General features: G+C 43.6%; 1 protein-coding gene across 5 annotated transcripts in view; it reads left to right on the plus strand.

Annotated features, from left to right (window-relative positions):
• TENM3 (teneurin transmembrane protein 3) overlaps positions 1 to 20,298 on the plus strand; it is a 2,583,516-nt gene that overhangs the window by 2,533,818 nt on the left and 29,400 nt on the right. For all 5 annotated transcript variants that reach the window (XM_033942956.1, XM_033942961.1, XM_033942964.1 and 2 more), the window contains one exon: positions 10,742 to 11,038. In XM_033942956.1, coding sequence (XP_033798847.1) covers positions 10,742 to 11,038 — 297 coding nt within the window. The remainder of the gene's footprint in view (positions 1 to 10,741; positions 11,039 to 20,298) is intronic.

Raw genomic sequence — 20,298 nt, forward strand, 5'->3', positions numbered from 1 at the left:
GTTCAGCTTTAGCTTGTGGTTTGTCATCCATTTTTCAACTGTTTCTATTGTTTTATGCAGTTTTTCTGTTGTGATGAGAGTTGGCTGTGATGAGAGTTGGTTGATGAGAGGGAAGGAGTATGGTGATGTCTGCATAGCTGTATGATGTTATCCCTAGATTGTCTAAGTGGGTGCCAAGGGATGCAATGTAGAGGTTGAAGAGCATTGGGGTATGCCACAGGAGTTGGACCATGATTTTGATTTTTCTCTGTTTGTTTTGACTCTGTAGGTTCTGGTTTCCAGGAAACCTTGGAGCCATGAGTATACCCTGACAGTGATTCCTGCTGCTTCCAGTATTTGTAGAAGGATGATGTGGTCTACAGCCTGCAGCTGAAAGATCTAGTTGTATGACCAGCATCTTTTTCCTTTGCTTAGGTGCTACCAGGCTGTGTCCAGGAAAGATGCTAGTAGTGTCTCTGTGCTGTAATTGGTTCTGAATCCAGATTGTGAGGGGTGAAATAGGCTGTAGTCTTCTAGGCATTCCATTAGTTTCACATAGATTGGTATTGAGGCTATGGGTCTATAGTTGGAGGGGAGCTCAGTTGCGCCCCTTGGGTCTTTGGTGATTGGGATGATGATAATCTTGCTGAGCTCCTGTGGGAATTGGCCCTCTCTGCATGAGGTGAGTTTGGAATTTTGGAGAGGCGGTTTTCAGCAGGTAAGGGGAGGGGGGACAGTCGTTAAGGTCACATGCAGCATGACTATATTTTTTGTAGAGTCGGTTCAGGTCAGGCCATTGTATTGTCGGAAAGTCGGACCATATTCTATCTGCTGTGACTGCCTCTTCTTCTGTGGTTGTAGTGAGATCTCATCCAGAAGGCTAGGGGTGTTTTCAAAGGTGGTTCTGATGGTTGTCATTTTGGTTTTGAAGTAATCTGCCAGTTGGGTGGCTGAGGGGGATAGGTTTCTATTGGTGGCTAGGTAGGATTTAGTGTCGGTGAGATCTTTTATTAACTTGAAGAGTTTTTTATGTCTTAAGTTTCCATGCCTATCTGTTTGATGTAGAATATTTTCTGTTTTTCCTTAAGTTTGGCTTTGCATTGTTTGATCAGGTTTCTCCATTTTGTTTTTGTGTGCTCCTGGTTCCTTTTTCTCCAATCTCTTTCAAGTTGCCTGCATCTTCTTTTGAGTAGAAGAAGTTTGTTGTCAAACCATTTGTTGGATTGGACAGCTGATTCTGTTCTTTATTTGTATTGGTGCCAGCTTGTCCAGAATTGTTTCACTTAGTGTGTGCCATTGGGATATAAATTCTTTATGATCTCAGGTTTCGATCATAGTGTTTGCTGTATTCCAGAATATGAGAGGATCTATAGTTTGCCGTGCTCTATAGATTGATCTTTGAGTTTCATGTTTAGTTTTGCCTTGTGCCAGTTGATGTTGAAGGTATACATGTAGTGGTCTGACCAGGAGCGATGCCAGATCCTGTTTGAGATGTGGATCTCCGGTAAGATGGATTGATGATTCATGAAGGCTATTATATCAAGTTGGTATCCTTTTTCATGTGTGGCTTGGGGATCTAGAATCTGGTAGGAAAAGGCATCAAGAAATGAGAGAAGGTTTTCCACTTGTTTGGAGGAGTGGTCTTCAAGGTGAAGGTTTAGATCGCCTAGGATTAGGTTTTGTTCTGAGGATAGTGAGTTTTGAAAAGCAAAGTCTACAAATTCAGGTCATGCAACTTCTCATTTACCAGGCATGATGTAGCATAGAAGGCAGGTCATGGAGTTTTCTAGCGAGTCACCAGATAGTTTGCAGGCTAGTAAGTCTATGTAGTGAATAGTGGTTTTGTCCAGTATGTCTATGTTTAGGTTGTTTCTGACAAAAATAGCCAATCTTCCACCTTGTTTTTTCTCATGGCAGACCATCACGAGTTTATAGCCCTGTGGGCAGAATTCTGTTATATGGGGGTCAGAGGTTAGTCAGGTTTCAGCGAGGAATGGGCATCTTAGTTTCATTGTTTCTACCCAGTCCTTTATTCGGTTGGTCTTGGGACCTAGCACTTTGATATTCATGTACGCACAGGCAATTGGAGAATATACTGTTTGCATGTTGTTTACCCTTTTAGGGTAAATTAGGACTTTTGGCCTATGATGGAGCTTGGAAGGAGGTGGGTTTGTTGGCGTGATGGGAGGTCTTCTTCTCCATGTTGTGGAGATACTATTGTGCATATAGGATGAGTAGTCTACTAGGTTTATGTATTCATGACTTTTCCTGATTGGGTGGTGAGGTCTGTTGGCTGTTAGAAATACTGGGAATGGGATGATGAAGTTCCATGCCACTTTTCAGTTTGCAAGGAGTAGAGTGAAGCAGGATAATGTACTTTTTTTTTTTTTGTGGATAACTCCATTGTGTTTGTTACACAGGCAAAGTTGTAGAGAGGGATCTGTTGAGTAGTTGAGTCTCAGAGGATCCTGGTAGGTGGGTGTTCCAATAGGGTAGAGTGGACCTAGTTACATGTGGCTTTTGATAGAGGTAGTAGTAGATGTACTGGGAGTGTGCTGTGAATCCTTGGGTTTTGTCTTTGTGCTCTCTTTGTAGGGTGGGTGATGTATAGTTCTGGGCTTGGTCCTTCTTGGTTCACACAAAGGGACCTTTGGCCAGGCCCGCTGGCAGGGCAGGCCCGCCTGTCAGTCAGCCCTTTAAAGGGCTGATATGAGGCCCAAAGCTGGTGAGCGGGGCCTTCCCTGCTGCTGCGTGGGAGATCGGCTCCAGTAGGGAGAGGAAGAACGACTCTCCGGCTCCCTTCCTCTTCTCCTTGCTGGGGACTCGTGTGCACTGATGCCCTGGGAGTGATCTTTTTTGTTTTTAAAGGGCCTATGGGATGCCCAAAGCTGGTGGGTGGGAGCCTTCTTGCCACTGCGTGGGAGATCGGCTCCGGCAGGGAGCGGAGGGACGTCTCTCCGGCTCCCTTTCTCCTCTCCTTGCTGGGGATCACATGCGCTGGTGCCCCGGGATTGATCTCAATATTTATTATTTGAAGGAAAGGTTGGAGAGAGGAGATATGATAGAGATGTTTAAATACATACCTGGCATAAATGCACATGAAGCAAGTCTCTTTCAATTGAAATAAACTAGAATGAAGAGGCATAGGATGATGATGAAAGGAGACAGATTCAGAAGTAACCTCTGAAAATACTTTTCCATTGAAAGGGTGGTGACTACTTGGAATGGCCTCCCGGTGGAGGTGGTGGAGACTAAAAGTGGATCTGAATTCAAGAAAGTTTGGGACAAGTATGTTGGATCTCTAAGGGAGAGAAGAGGATAGTAGATGGCATGGTTAGGCCAACTAGATAGGCCTTATGGCCTTTATCTGTCTTCATTTTTGTATGTTTTCTTACTATGGGATCTCTCTACATTCCTTTCCCCTGAGCCCAACCCCGCAGACTCAGGTCTTGCTTAGGCAGTGTAGTGCCCCATGCTATCAAGCAGCTAAAGTGCGCCCTCAGTGCACTCTCCACTTCATTACACAGAGGGACAAAAGACTGAAGGAAACAGGAGTAGCAGCTTAGAGCAGGGGTAGGCAATTCCGGTCCTCAAGAGCCGGAGCCAGGTCAGGTTTTCAGGATATCCACAATAAATATGCATGAGATAGATTTGCATCTCAAGGAGGCAGTGCATGCAAATCCATCTCATACATATTCATTGTGGATATCCTGAAAACCTGACCTGGCTCCGGCTCTCGAGGACCGGAATTGCCTACCCCTGGCTTAGAGTGAACAACAGGAGGAATAACAGAATGAAGAGAATGTTGAACAAGGACAGGGAGGTTGCGAACTTAGGCTGAAAGAGGTAAGTAGAACACAATAAGGACTACACAGAAAGGGAGAAATAGAGCAGAGTGAGAGAAATGTAAATGAAAGAGAAAGTACTGGAAAGAAAAAAAAATAAGGTGAAAACTGAAATAGAAGATAGAAATAATACATAATTAAAGTGTGCTGCACTGTTTTCTAACCCTTGCTGTGAAAAACAGGGGACCTTGACTACAATTTACAGTATAATTCTGTTGTATTGTGCTGACCTTGAAAGTTGCTAAAGGTTTTGAATATCAGCGGTTCTGCCTTTAGTTTTTAAAATGTTGCTGAAGATTGAACAAAGTACAGTGGTTACTTTTTTTTTTTTGAAAATATTTTTATTGAATGAACCAGTCACAAGAGGAACAATCAGCAACCAAGCCAAAAAAGAATAACAGCATAGATACAATAATCAGGTATACAATACAGCTAGGCCAGAGATTAGGCATTCAAACATAGCCTTCTCGTGAAAGGTCACATTTTTCATGTTTGAAACAGAACAACAGGAAAACAAACCTCCCTCCCTCCCCCCGCCCCAGTTCCCCCCCCCCTCCCCTTGCATCCCAAGGAACCGACCCAACTTAGAACGAGTCCCAGCACGCCACATAGGCCACTGATTGCCAGCTAGTGGCATCCTTCTTGCGTTGCCTCTCCCAGACCGCCATCTGGGACATACTAGCTCTCCATTGTTGAAACGTAGGGCACACACTACCCACCCAGTGCTGCAGAATTAGCTTCTTAACGAGCCCAAGGGCCACCAGCACAAAGCGTTGCAAAGGCGCAGAAACACCAGCCTCAGTTAGGGGAGCCGTGACACCAAGCAGCAGAGTCCTGTACGACCATTCCAGGGAGCACCCCAAAACATCCTCCACCTCTTGAAGTGCACGTACCCACAGCGGTCCCACCAAAGAGCATTCCAAAAAATGATGCACTAGCGTCCCCTTGAGAGCAGGACACCGGGTACAAAAGGCATCAGGCCACAGGCCCATATTGTATCCAACGCAGCGGGTTACATACGCCCTATGCACGATCTTAAGATGAATCTCATGTAGAGCAACGTTAGGAGTCGCCCCCGCACCATCCGCAAAGCATTGGGACAACTCATCAACCGTAACCTCTTCACCCAACTCAGAGCTCCAGCCATCCGCCATTCGGGACAGAAAAACCTCAGCAGGCCTCCAATCTCTCCCCAGTTTGTACCAAGCCGAGAGCGAGTTAAGTTCAAGGGAGAGGGAAAGGAAAGCCCTATCCAGCGGGGAAAAGGAGGGTAACTCCCCGGACGGCAGCCGCAGCGAAGAACAATAACTACGAAGTTGGAGATAGAACAGTACTGACCCTGCATTCCACGCCCAGTGTTCCTGACATGCAAAAAAATCCGGCAGTCGCCCCGAACCCAGCTCCACAAGCTGGCCAACAAATCGGCACCCGGATCTGCTAGCCCGCACAAAGAAGACATGTGTACCCGCAGGGAAAGCAGGATTAGCCACGAACTCCAAGAAAGGGGAGGGGCCCGACGAACCCCCCACTTCTCTGCGCCACCAACCCCAAGCGGTCCGCAAAGGTCGCAACAAGGAAGCACAAGTGCCAGCCCCGGGTCTCAAGAGATTGAACACTGATACCGGGTCCGCCAACATGGACCAAAATCCCCGCGGGGCAAACTTAGTCTCACCCGTATAGATTTCGTGCACCCAACGAAGCAAAGCCGCCACGTTATAGAGACGAAGATCCGGGAGATTTACCCCTTCCTGAGACCGCTCTCTAATAAGCTTTGGGTAACCAATTCGCGCCCGTTTAGAGCGCCATATGAAAGATGAAACAATGCCTTTATATTTCCTAAGATCTCTACATGTGACCCACAGAGGCACCATCTGCAGAGGATAGAGCAACTTTGGCAAGAGGACCATCTTAAAAAGAGCAACGCGACCGAGAAAAGAAATCGGAAAGTCCATCCACCGCTTGCAAAGCGCTCCAACCGCATCTAGTTTGTCTAGTACATTTTTTCTATATACCACCCGCGGGTCCGCATGCAAAAACACTCCCAGGTATTTAAGCGTGCCCCCAGACCATTTTAATGAGAAAGAAGGGTCATGATGAGCCACACAGTGCGAGTGGACCGCCAGAGCTTCCGACTTTTCAAAATTAATACTCAGACCGGAAAACATGCCAAATTGTTGGATAATCTGAATTAGTGCAGGCACTCCCGTAATAACATCCCCCAAAAATATAAGCATATCATCAGCAAACAAATTGATTTTAAATTCTTGCGTCCCCAGATGTATACCCCGCAGGTTTGTAGTGTGCCTGATCTTAATCGCTAGAGGTTCAAGGGCCAATACGAACAGCATAGGAGAGAGCGGACATCCCTGACGCGTACCTCGAGATAGGGAAAAGGAGGAGGTGAGCGCCCCATTCACCAAGATCTGTGCAGTCGGCTGCTCATATAGGGAACGAACCCCGGCCAGAAAGCTCCCCATGATACCCATCTGTGGTAAAATCCAGAATAGATAATCCCAGAGAACTTTATCAAATGCCTTTTCCGCATCCAGGCTTACAATAAGGGCATTCTCCTGACCCTGGTGTCTCCGTAGCAGCGCCGGGTTCTGAAGCACAGATAGGGCTCGCAAAACATTAGCAGACGAATACCGCCCTGGGACAAACCCGGCCTGGTCCGGGTGAACCAGACCGGGCAAGACCTTGCCAAGTCGTGCAGCCATAATGGCCGCGAAGAGCTTAATATCTTGATTTAACAGGGATATAGGCCGATAGGACCCCAGCTGGTCTTCCGCCCTTCCAGGCTTCGGTAATACAACAATATGAGCATGAGTAAGCCGATGCGGAGACAAACCCCCCTCACACAGGGCCTGACATAAAGCCTGAAAGGGACCAATAATCTTCTCCCCCAGCAATTTGTAATATTCGGGGCCCAGCCCATCCGGGCCAGGAGCTTTCGCAAGCTTTAAAGCCCGTATAGCTCTCTGGATCTCAATGCCCTGCACTGGAGCATTAAGTGCATCTCTCTGGTCCTGGGACAGCTCGGGAAGGGGAAGGTCGCGAAAAAACTCCGCTCTCTGCTCAGTGTCACAGCTCCCCCGATCATACAGAGCCTGATAAAACTGTACAAAGCTCTGTTGAATAGCCTCGGGCGAAGTTGCCTCAGAGCCATCAGGAGCCCAGATTTTGGGAATATGTTGCCTACGGGCCCTGTGGTTAACCAAGGAGGCCAACAACTTCCCCGCCTTGTTGCCCCACCTATGCAAACGGTATTTATACATCTGAATATCCCTTAGGGCCCTCTGCGCCAGCAAATCATTAATTTGACGTCGCAGCTCCATGTATTGATTCTTGAGGGCTATGGAACTCTTTCTATGCAGCTCCCCCCGCACCTGACCCAACTGACGGGACAGATCCAGCAGTGCCTTATCCTGTACCTTCCGCTTATGGGAGGTGTAAGCTATAATTTTACCCCTTAAAACAGCTTTACTAGCCTCCCAGTACACCACCTCGGAAACATCACAAGAGGGGTTATCGGCTAGATAAGAATCCCATTGTTTTACCAAGAAAGTGCGGAAATCTTTATCCTCATACAAAGTGGGATTCATTCTCCAGCCCGACAAGGTCCTCTGGGGCGCCTGGCGATCAAGAAGCTCCATCCAGACCATGTGATGATCGGAAAGTACTCCATCCTCAATCATCACTCTCCGGACTCCGGACAGAAGGGGTGGGGCAACTAGCAAATAATCCAATCTACTGTGTGCTTTATGCACTGGGGAGTAAAAAGTAAAATCAGATTCGTCTGGATGGAGCGTGCGCCAAAGGTCCACAAGGCCCAACTGCGAAGTAACAAAGTTGATCCCCTTGTGGTCCCCTTGAGGTAAACGAGGCCTGGGAGGCTTACAGTCAATTAGGGGGTCAGCAGTAATATTGAAATCCCCACCTAGCACCAGTTGGTACTCGGAAAAGGGAGCAAGGGCAGCAATTAAAACAGAGAAAAAACGATGAGAATACACATTAGGGGCATATATAGAGCAAAAAACGTATTTCGTTCCCTGAAACACCCCTGCCCAAATTACATACCGGCCCTCAGAGTCCGAAATCACTTTGTGCATAGTACAAGTATGTTTCTTATGGAAAAGCACAGCTACACCCCTCTGTCTGTTATTAAAGGAAGCAAAGACAAGCTCACCCACCCAATCCCTGCGGAGCTTAGCGTGCTCAGACGCGTTGATATGTGTCTCTTGAAGAAGCAAAACATCCACCTGTAGTTTCCTACAGTACTGAAGTACCTTACTACGCTTAACAGGAGAGTGCAACCCATCTACATTAAAGCTAGCAATCTTAACCCCAGACATAATAACCAGATATAACCAAAATACACAAAAAAGACCAAAGATCATACGGGACGGCAGCACCAGCCTCCCAGCCGAGCCGGCGCTCCGTCCACTCAAACAAAACATCAGACTGAGCCAGATTCCTAGGATGCAACCCATACCCCAAACTACCCACCAACTCAACTGCCAACCTCTTCAAACAACCCCCCCCTGCAATCAAAATGACCCACCCCCCTCCCCTCCAGCAACCCCACCACCTCTTCCCCCATCCACACTGGCGACCACATCCCCATGCCACCAACACCCACCGCAGTCAAACACAGATGCTCACACTCCCCCCGCACCCTCCCCCAACCCCCCCCCCCCCCCCCCCGCAACCCCAACCACAAGTACCGGTTGCAGCCATGACCAAACTACAATAAAATGAAACAGTGGAGAGCCGAGGACAGGAAAACATCACAGCCCCTGGACATAAAGGCCAAACACAGAGGGTCACAAAATAGTAGAAGAGATCCAAGACATCCAGCCCCGCACAACAAAACAAGGCAGCCAGCTCTCCTGGTCAGGTCAAAGAGGGAGTCAGAAAATAGGTATCAGATGTCCAATCCTGCTCAAAAGCTGGCTGAAAGGGATAGGAGCATCCCCTCCCCAAGTATCTTGCCAGCAAACCGCCAAAGGCCCCCCAGCATGTGTCCGGAGGCAGCGCAACTATGTCCAAACAAATAGGCTCCATCCAAAGGGCAGCAAATCAGTCCAAACAGGCAAGAATAGTCCTCGTCCCAGAGGAATCCATGAGAAAGCATGGTAGGCCCGAAGGCCCACCCCCAAAGCGAAATTCTCCTAGTCCTCTGGCAGGGATGCCCCCTGAAGAACAAGCTCATTACTGAGCAGGGAGACTCTCAACGAAGCGCTTCAGCTCCTCTGCCTTAGATACCGTAAAGGTGCGGTTCTCATAGGTCAAGCGCACCTTAGCCGGGTAGAGAAAGGCAAATCGAATTCCTCTGGAAACCAGTTGAGAGCAGTAAGGCGTGAAGGTTCTTCTCAGCTCCGCCACTTTAGTAGAGAAATCCTGAAATATCAGTAGCTTAGCGCCCTCGTATAGCAGATGCCGCGCCCTCTTAAACAGATCAAGTAAACGGGCCTTAACAGCATAGTTGTGGAAGCGGGCCAGCACAGCTCGAGGTCTGTTATTACCATCCGAATCACGCCGGTGCCCCACACGATGAACACGCTCCACTACCACAGGTCCCTCAACGTCCGGGAAGCCGAGCTCCTTGGGCAGCCAATGTTCAATCAGGTGCTTAAGCTCAGAATCTTGTACAGTCTCTGGTATTCCAATAAATCTAAGATTCTTTCTGCGAGCCCGGTTCTCCTGATCTTCCACTTTCTCCTCCAGCTGGGAAACCCGGGCCTCCAGAGAAGCAAGCCTGCCATCAGCTATTCCAGCCCTGTCCTCTTGAGCCGATAGTCGCTCCTCTACTTGTTGCAGTTGTGCAGCCTGCCCCACCAGGGTATCTTTAAGGTCATCCATAGAGGCATGCAGCTTGGCCAGTTTTTCATCAAGCAGCTGCGAAAGGTGCCTCATGGAGACCTGCATCACCTCGTCAGGGGAGTGGGCCGGAACGGTGTCAGTTTGGGTCTCCGCCATCTTGCTCGCCGGGCTCCCAGAGGACTTTGTCGGCCTCGCAACCTTAGGCGGCATACTCCGCCGCTGGAAAAGTCAAGTCGCGGTGGTGCTCAACCCCCGGCCGGTTCCCGGCGCCCAGCAACAACTGCACCGGTAGGGGTCTGTCAAGGTCCGATCCAAAAGCACCCCGGGAAGGAAGGAGGTCGGAAAAGTGCAAGGGAGACAGAGCAGATCTTAATGTTGAAGCTCACCCGCCAGCACGTGGTCCCCCGCCATCTTGTGCGTCGGGCTCCCCACTGCCTGTGTCGGCCAGGAAATCGCTGGCGGCATACTCCTCCACGGAGGCGTGCAAGCCGCGTTTTTCAGCCCTCCGCCGGTTCTCAGCGCCTAGCAACGGCTGCGCCGCATGTTGTCAAACTAATACCGGTCAGGAGTGCACCGGGAGGGGAGGAAGTCAGGGGAAGCAGAGCGGAGCTCGGCGCTCAGACGTCCGCTCAGGATCCAGCCATCACGTGACCCCACAGTGGTTACTTTTAATGCCTGTGTTATCGATCAATTTACACATGTTTAGCCCTCATTGTAGTGTTGCATAAATAAACTTATTTTATATAGATGAATGGCACATAATTCCTCTGTAGATAAGAAGCACATGATTCTGGAACTTTTTAATTAATACATTTTTTTTGCATTTTGTTAACAGTTGACTAAACTTCAAAAAGAGCGTAATTTAAAAGATGTTGAACAAATGCCAGGCTGTCTCTGTGTTTAATGAAACCTTTTAAAACAGCAGTTAATCTAATGCCTTGCACTTACACAAGAACTTAGTAAATTAATTTCCTGACAAAGAGAATCAATCAAAGTAAATGGTGTTTAAACAATAGCTGATAGCTTGAAAAGCATTTAAGTGACTACTATTCAAACAGCTTGATTTATTGTACCATCTTATTGTTTTATGAAAGGTAAATGGCAGGAATCTCCTTTCTGTTGACTATGATCGAACCACGAGGACAGAGAAAATCTACGATGACCACCGTAAATTCCTACTAAGGATTGCTTATGACATGTCGGGGCATCCAACCCTCTGGTTACCGAGCAGCAAGCTTATGGCCGTCAATGTTACCTATTCATCTACAGGTCAAATTGCCAGCATCCAGAGAGGAACAACCAGTGAAAAAGTAGACTATGATGGTCAGGGCAGGATTGTCTCTCGGTTGTTTGCCGATGGAAAGACATGGAGTTACACATACCTTGAAAAGGTGAGGTATAGTATAAGATCAACTAGATCAGGTATATTCAGTCATTTAGGGCTCCTTCTACGAAGCCGCGTTAGCGGTTTAAGGCGCGTAATAGCGCGCATTAATTTGCCAGCCACGCTAGCCGCCACCGACTCTTCTTGAGCAGGCGGTAGTTTTTCAGCTAGCGCGGGGGTTAGCGCACGCTAAAAAGTTGCGTGCGATAAAGCCGTTAACGTGGCTTCGTAAAAGGAGCCCTTAATTTAAATGCATTTTTCAGTGAGGCTTTAAAGGTTTTAATTGACATTTATTTATTTTAGTCATTTATATACCACCTATTAATAATAATAATTTATTCTTATATACCGCCAAACCATCAGTTCAAGGCGGTTCGCAGCAAGAAAAGGCTGGACAAACAGTGAATTACAATCATAAATATCAAATATTTCTCAAAACATACAAATTGCACTTAGGTCAAATATTTCTCAAACAAATAAGTTTTAAGAGTTTTTCAAAACAGATAATAAGATTGAGCTTGGGAAATAAGAGCATTCCAACATGAATTCATTACACTAGCCTGAAATGCCAAGGTTTTTTCCCAAGAACCTCTTATTATGACATGGTTTTTACTGATGGAAACATAAACCAGCAGGTTCTTTGTGTATTCTTGTTTGAATCGTAGAATTCAAAGTGGGAAGAGAGGTAGGTTGGAGTAAGTTCAAATAAAACTTTAAAACAAATACAACCAAATTTGAACAAAACTCTAGCCTAAGTGGCTTATAGTCAGGTACTCAGTCATTTGTCTCTATCTGTCCTGGTGGGCTCACAATCTATCTATCATACCTGGGACAATGGAGGATTGAGTGACTTGCCCAGGGTCACAAGGAGCAGCGTGGGGCTTGAACCCACAACCTCAGTGTGCTTAGGCAATAGTTCTAACTCCTAGGCCACTCCTTCTTCTTGGGTACTGGGATAATTATTGCATCTCCTTTAGGAACTGAGTGTGTTTTATTAATTCACTTCATAGTAATTAAATGTCTCTTTAAATTATTTTTGCCATACATTAACAACTGGTGGCTCTTTTTGCAAAACCTTTTGTTCGTGTACAGAAATCAAACAGTATACAGGAGGCAGAACTAAAAAAAACCTTTAAGCTTTTTCTAAACAATTTACAGTCAGCCTCTGGAATGTTTGAGGGGGTTTCGTGTTTGTGCAGTCAGAGCTTCCAGTTTACGCTTTGTGGCAAAGCAGGAATTTGGAGTCTTATTTTATTTGTACCACAAAATCTTGTACAAATGTGGTTTTTCCAAGAAGCTACCAATAGAATTCATCTTGGAATGGTTTAAAAAAAAAAAAAAGTTCAAAAGCAGCTTGCTATATTTGTCATAGCTGATGAGGATAAATATTTAACATAATTTTAGGGCTCCTTTTACTAAGCTGCGATAGGGCTTTAATGCGCGGAATAGCGCGCACTACAATGCGGCACACGCTAGACGCTAACGTCAGCATTGAGCTGCCGTTAGTTCTAGCCACATAGCGCGGGGTTAGCGTGCGCTAATCTGCTGCATGCGCTAAAAACACTAGCGCACCTTAGTAAAAGAAGCCTTTAGTTTAATCAGGTAATATCTAATTTATATAATATTTTTCTGTTTAAGTTTATGATGGGGTGATAATTTAATTGTGTCATTGCTTCATGATTTGCAGTCTAAGGGACCTTTTCACAAAGCAGTGGCAAGCACCAACACGTGCTTACCACAGCAAAAGCTGTCTTACCATGATGCGCAGGGAGGAATCCCATAGTAATTTGGGGATGTGCATACGCTACCCACATGCTGAGAAATAACATTTATTTTTTTAGCACTGGGGGTGGGTCTAGGAATAGAAAGTGGGTGTTTTATGCCCTAATTGATTACAGCATTGGCATTGCTACACACTGATTAACACAGTTTTAGCACATGAATCCCTACCACCTACAAAATAGGTGGCAGTAGGAGCTCACATGCCAGAGGCCATATGCTAATGGGAAAATTAGCACATGGCCATTAATATGATAAAGAGGGAAATCGGCCATTTTATCCCAGTGGTAAAAATGGCCTTAGCATACAGCAGTGTCTCTCAAACCTTTTAGCTCTGACACGCTAAATGGAGCAAATGGTTTTTGTGGCACACTAAGGGCTCCTTTTACGAAGCCGCGTTAGCGGTTTAACGCGTGTAATAGCGCGCGCTAATTTGCTGGCTGCGCTAGCCGCTACCGCCTCCTCTTGAGCAGGCGGCAGTTTTTCGGCTAGCGCAGTGATTAGTGCATGCTAAAAATGTGCGTGCGATAAAGCCGCTAACGCAGCTTCGTAAAAGGAGCCCTAAATGGAGCAAATTTTTTTTGCAGCACATTATAATTGAAATTGTAAAATTACAAAACCAACAAAACATTAAGGGGTCCTATTATCAAGCCGCGCTAGCGGGGTTAGCACGTCGGACATTTCATCACGCACTAACCCCCGCGACCGGCTAAAAAACTAATGCCTACTCAATGCAGGCGTTAGCGGCTAGCGCGGCAGGCGGTTTAACGCGTGGTATTATGCGCGTTAAACCCCTACCGCAGCTTGGTAAAAGGACCCCTAAATTTGAGAGTTATTTATATAAAGTTCTTTAAGCTATATATGGGTAATTTTAACAACAGTGAAACTAACGTAGAAAGAATTGCTAATCTATGCAATGGATGTGCTTGTTTTTGAGTGCAAATTAACTTAAAGCGCAGCTCAAAAGTCGACAAGCAAATACGCATTTCATCATCCATCATCTGCAGTCCCGCTCTTTTTTTCAATTTAATTTCTGTCAGAGCTGAAAATCCAAGTTTGCAAAGATAAGAAGATCCAAACGGTAACAAAGCCTTGATTGCTTTGTTGCTCAAGTTAGGATAATTGCTGCCTAAAATATAAAACTAAAATTACTTGCTGTTAGTTTTCAAGGACCAATCACATCAAAAAAAATGATGCTTGTCCGGATGGTTGTATTCATATGCATGCAGACACTCATAACATTGACAAACTCTTGCGTGCGTTGCATACATGTCATCTATTCTAGTGCATACTTATGAAGGTAATTTTTTTTAAATAAAATAAAATTCTGGAATCTCTCGTGGCACACCTGAAATCTCTTGGCCCACAATTTGAGAGGCACTGGCATGCAGGAATGACCCATGTAAAGGCATGCTAAGGCCATTTTGTACTGTTTGGTAAAAGGGATCCCTAAGTAAAGAACAACTGGCTTTGATGTTATTTATTATTGTTATTTGGATGGAACATAGCCAGATTTATAAATGGCATCCTTTAAGATATATTCTGCTGTTGTTTAAACACAGAATAATGTAATATGAACATTATTGGTCTACATAAATTCTGTCTCTTCAGAAGGCAATACAGTGGTGCCTCGCATAACGAACGCCTCGCACAACGAACGCTGCACACAACGAACTTCATGTCTTGATTCACACAACGAACTTCGTTTCACACAACGAACTTCACACAACGAACTTCGTTTCACACAACGAACTTCGTTTCACACAACGAACTTCGTTTCACACAACGAAGTCGCCCGAGCTGCCGATGTATTGCATCCTTCCGCGCAGGCAGTCGTTAGTCACTGCGCTTAACTGCCCTCTCTCACTGTATACAGTCGTCCTTTTAAGATAAACTCAATATTTTTTATATATCATGGCTTCCAAAAAAAGCAGGAAGGTGATTTCTGTTGAAATGAAACGGGAAATAATTAGAAGGAGTGAATGTGGGGTAAAACAGTGTGACCTCGTCAAAGAGTTTGGCCTCAGCAAGACCACCATTTTCACCATTTTGACAAATTTATCTTTTTTTATGTCATCTTAGCATATTTTATGCTGCAGAACGAATTATTTTTTTTAACATGTATTGTTATGGGAAAACGCGTTTCACATAACGAACTTTTCGCATAACAAACTTGCTCCTGGAACGAATTAAGTTCGTTGTGTGAGGCACCACTGTAGTTTGTGTGGATTGTAGTGAATATTACATCTTCACACCAAGGGCCTATGATAGCGTAGCAACATTCAAGAAAACCTAATTTGAGACTAATGTGAATGTCAAATTTTTCATTTTATGAAATTGTTCTGGTTTGTATATGCTAAACTAAAGTAAATTGTGGCCTGACATTGCAATATCTGTACTGTGCTGAATACATCTAGCAGCATTGTAGAAGTAATAAGTAGCATTTATTTATATTGGCACATGTATTTCAGTAGTAGCTCAAGGCAAGTTACTGTACATTCAGATACTGAAAAATGGGAAGAAATATAGAACGAGGTTGTTGGGTTTCTTCCCCAGGTTAATATTTTTAAAGTATGAGCCTCTTTGCTGGGCTGTATTCTGCATTAATAAACTATAGAATAGATTTTACAGCATTGTAAGAGATTCAGAATTCATTGCATAATCTAACCCAGCATGCTCTAACAAGCCATCAATAGTCTATGGTACTGCAAAATATACCATTTTCTGCATCATCACCCTTGTTCCGCTCTGCTCATCATGTCATTAGTGCAAGTTTCCTGCTTTTATTGCTGTTAAGTGAAAAGAAAAAAAAAAAAAAAAAGCAACAGTGACAGCAAACTTTTTCATGTCAGTGGAAGTAACAGATCATTAATATTCTAGATTTTATTCTGGTTATTTTATTTTTGTTTTTGAGCTTTTTGAAAAATTCTCCCACTTATCCGTACCTACCCTAACAGAGTAAATTGATATGCCAATATGCTATTCTTTCTTAAATTCCTTATTCAAACAAATTGACATGTCAGCATATGAATGTGACAAGAACAACTAGAGTGGAGTCATGGAAAGATTTTTTTTTTAATGGAGTTGTTACTAAAATAAAGGGTGCAGACAAACTCAAAAAATAAAAAAAATAAAAAAATAAAAATATATACGGTATAGATATAGATATATATATATATATATATAAAACAAAATTGGCCAAGAAAAGATAAAAATATTAGGACAAACAAGGAACCTTAAGAATGAAACTAAGAGAGTCTTATACAGTTGGCCCTCCATATCCACGGGGGATTGGTTTCAGGATTCTCAGGGGGATATCAAAATTGCAGATGCTCAAATCTCTTAATTCCCTCCCTCTTCTTCCTCCTCATCTCACCCCCCCCCCCTTCCCCCCTTCCCAATTGTCTGGCATCTCGCAGCTTACTCTCTCTATCAGGGCTCCCGCACCCAATGTACCTTTGCATCCTGTCTTCGACCCTAGAGCAACAGTAGCAGCCATACTCAAAGCCTACCTGCACTGGGCCCACCCTTTCTGACACAACTTCCTAGAAGGTCTGGTTCAGAAGGAAAGGCCCAGTGCAGGCTGCATCCTTTGAGTATTGCTGCTGCAATTGCTGCAGGACCGAAGACAGGATACAAAGGTACACCGGGGGGCAGGGGACCTGATGGAGAGAGCCACGGCTGATTGAATCTGCAGATTTGGAACCCGCAGATAGTACTGAACTGCACACGCTTACTTTTTATTTTTTTTTTGCTTACATATGCAAACGAGATAGAAAAATAACACAAAATAGCAATGGAAAATTTTGCTAAATAAAATAACTACATCTCATTGAGGTTATATATTTGTTTTCTAAAATTTCATGCTTGAATCACTACTAGTTAATGAGTTTCTTTGCATGATTTTGCATTGCAGCATTGATTTCTATAAAATTTCACATTCCTTTTCATCCAGCTAGGCCAGTCCAGATTAGTAGGTTATTGCCCCTCACCAGCTTATGGAGGCAGAAAAATAAAAGAAGATTCTAATAACATCACCAGTGAAACAGTTGGTACAGCCAGGCTTCTCTCAGTATTTCTCTGCCTCCAGCAGCTTGCTGCAACCTCTATCCAGTGGTTGAGGCTGACCAATGCAGGCTCCCAGGAATCAGTTTATGATCCTTTTGGCTGATCCCAAAGGGCTTCACTGCCCCTTTGTAGCCCTAATTCAAAGGCCTCCACTCAGCCTAGGCTCCCTTAATTTTTTGTTTGCTTATTAAGAGAATTGTTCGCTTGTTATTTCAAAACAGAAAAAAATAGGTTTCTCAGGCATAAGATATTAAATTATAACAGCAGTAACAGCAGTTTGTAAAATACCGAATGGAATGGATAGATATGAATCACTTGTTTGCTTTTTTCAAGAAAACAAGGACTAGGAAGCATGCAATGAAGCTGCTAAGTAGTAAATTTAAAACAAATCTGAGAAAATATTTTTTCACACAATTTGGAATTAAACTCTGAAATTCATTGTCAGAGAATGTGGTAAAAAGCAGTTAGCTTAGCAGGGTTTAAAAAAAATATTTGCATAATTTCCTAAAAGAAAAGTCCATAAGCCACTATTAAAATGAACTTGGGAAAATTCACTGCTTATTTCTAAAATGAGCAGGATAAGATCTGTTTTAATCTTTTGAGATTTTTCCAGGTACTTGGACCTGGATTAGCTTCTGTTGAAAACAGAATACTGGGCTTGACGAACCTTCGGTATGTCCCAGTATGGTATGCTTACATTCTTATATTGTGACATAACATAACATAAAAATGTACTTCTATACCGCTATTACTGTTAAGTTCTAAGCAGTTTACAAAAAAAAAAATACAAATGAATAAAAAGTTTAATTACCTAAATATCTAAAGAACAGGTATGTTTTCAGATGTCTCCTAAAAAGTTGGTAAGAGCAAGATGTCGGAATTAAAGCAACTAAAATCTGTATCCCTAGATTCTTCCTGGTATGACAAAAGACAATGCTCGTTGCTGCAATCATTCAGCAGGCATTTCATGTTTTACCCCCTTCCCCCCCCATATGAAGCCGTGTTAGGTTTTTTTATCACTAACCATGGCGGTAAAAGCTCTGATGCTCATGGACTTCCTATGAGCATTGGAGCTAACACCGCCACGGATGATGATAAAAGAAAAAGCCTAACTTGGCTTCATAAAAGGGGGCCTTAGTTTGCAAAGTGTTTTTTGTCATTTTCTTCTGCTTTTAGTATTTTAGCCTTTAAAAATCAGTAGACAACAAACTGAAGAAATTGATGGTTTGATATTTTCAACAATCTAAAAAGACACCAAGATGCAGCATGGTGACCATCAGTTCTATAATGGCCCAATATGGGCCCAATATTCAGTCCACAGCGAATAAGCTGCTCTGTCTCACAGTCTCTGGCATTGAATATCTGGGTTAAAGCAGCAACCTGGAAGTTAATGCACACCTGAATATGATTAAAAATATATACTCAAAAAAATCAGGGAAACAAAACTCACAACTCACTTCCAAAAGGAGCAAATCCCCCCCCCCCCAAAAAAAAAATGGAAGTGACACTACTTGTTTTAAAGCAAAGGTGATTCAAAATTGCAACTCATATGCATATCTCTTTAAGTGCTCACTTTGAAGATGTTTGTAGTTGAGTGCGGCAGATTTCACACTTGAGTGCTGCAGTTCGGGTTCTTTGAAAAAGGCCAGGCGAAACGCGTTAGAATCCAGAACGTGTTTCTGAGCCCTACCTAGCTTTTTTCAGATAAGTTTTCACGTTTTGAATTTGCACATTGATTTCTTTGAATATGAATTTGTACACCATGTCTCACGTGCAATGATTAGAGGTGATTACTTCAGACATTCCATCATACGGATTTGTTCCGCAGTCTGGCAACCAATTCTCTGAGCACTTAAAGAGATATGCATATGAGTTGCAGTTTTAAATCATCTTTGCTTTAAAACAAATAGTGCCACTTCCATTTTTTGTTTTATGGTAAAAATATATACTTTCAGGTCAATATTCAAAATTATTTAAATTGCGCTGGCCAGACCAGGAGCAGATATTCAGTGGCACTTAACTGGACAATGCTGCTCAATATCTGCTCTGACTGCAACAACACTGATAAGTGCTGGGGAAGTCCAAGGACAGAGTTCTGGCAGAAACAGGAGTTAGCCAGGCATTACCAATATTCATTGCCAGTGGCCAGATAATTAGCTGTGAAAACAAAAACTGTGGATACAGATGTTCTGGAGATAATTTATTAAACACTGACATATAAAACCACGAAAATTCGATTAAAAAGTACAATGATAAAAAATACAGTGATAAAAATCCAACCGGATTTTTGCTAAGGAGCTCCTTAGCATTTTTTTGCTACTTCAGCTTGTCTGCGGTGTTCTTTGCTCACAGGTTTAAAGACAATAGACAGTTTGCAAACCATTGGACCCCTGAGGAAGGCGTGTTCGCCAAAACACGGACCGTGTAGGGTCCGGTTGGATTTTTATCACTGTATTTTTTATCATTGTATTTTTTTAATTTAATTTTCATGGTTTTATATGTCAGTGTTTAATAAATTATCTCCAGAACATCTGTATCCACAGTTTTTGTTTTTGTTTTCACTGGTGGATTGTTTTCCCTGTGGATCATTGGGTCTCCCCATTTTTCTTTGTTGTGCAGATAATTAGCTGGACATGTTGGTTTGCATAAAATGCAGTTCTAGCTCTGTCCATTTGGCTATGCTAGTGTGGCATTGAATATCCACACTTCATAGATTCTGGGTGCCACGAAGCACCTTGTTATACAGCAGTGGTGCCCAGATAGGACACAGCACTGAATATCTGGGTCTAATTTAGCCAGAATTGGCCAGCATTTGAAGGAATACTGGTCGCTGCAAACTGAATATTGACTGGATTTTTTTTTTTTACTACTTAGTAATGGAGGACACACTCCTTGAGGCATGTTTTGGACAGCTGAGAAAAACCATACATAGATTTTGCTTTGAAACGTACACACATTTCTTATCCAAATGCACATTCTGCAGGTCCTTTTATACTTTCAGATAATTTTCCAAGAGAAGTAAGCAGTCATTTCTCTTAGGTACAAGTTCTGCAGGTGCACAATTCCAAGGCAGCAGGTTTGAAAATTGCTTCCTTAGGGTATAATTTCATAGCTGAGTACATGTCTAAATAGTATGTGCATGATTGTCTTTGTGTGGATAATGGTGATCTCCAATCCCAGAGCATGTACATACTATACTTCTGTTTAAAAAATTATTTAGCGTGCACAAATTTCTGAGGTTAATTGGCATATTTTGAAAACCATGCATTTAAATGCAAACATCCTCTCCCAACCCCACCCCACAGCTCAGATCAGTTAAAATTAAATTTGCACAGGATATGTGCACAGATTTACATGCATGTCATATGTATAGTTAAAAAAAAACATTTCTACATGTAAAGCTCTGCTTTAAACACAAAA

This window comes from Geotrypetes seraphini, chromosome 1 (assembly GCF_902459505.1).
Source record: "Geotrypetes seraphini chromosome 1, aGeoSer1.1, whole genome shotgun sequence".
Taxonomy (NCBI): domain Eukaryota; kingdom Metazoa; phylum Chordata; class Amphibia; order Gymnophiona; family Dermophiidae; genus Geotrypetes; species Geotrypetes seraphini.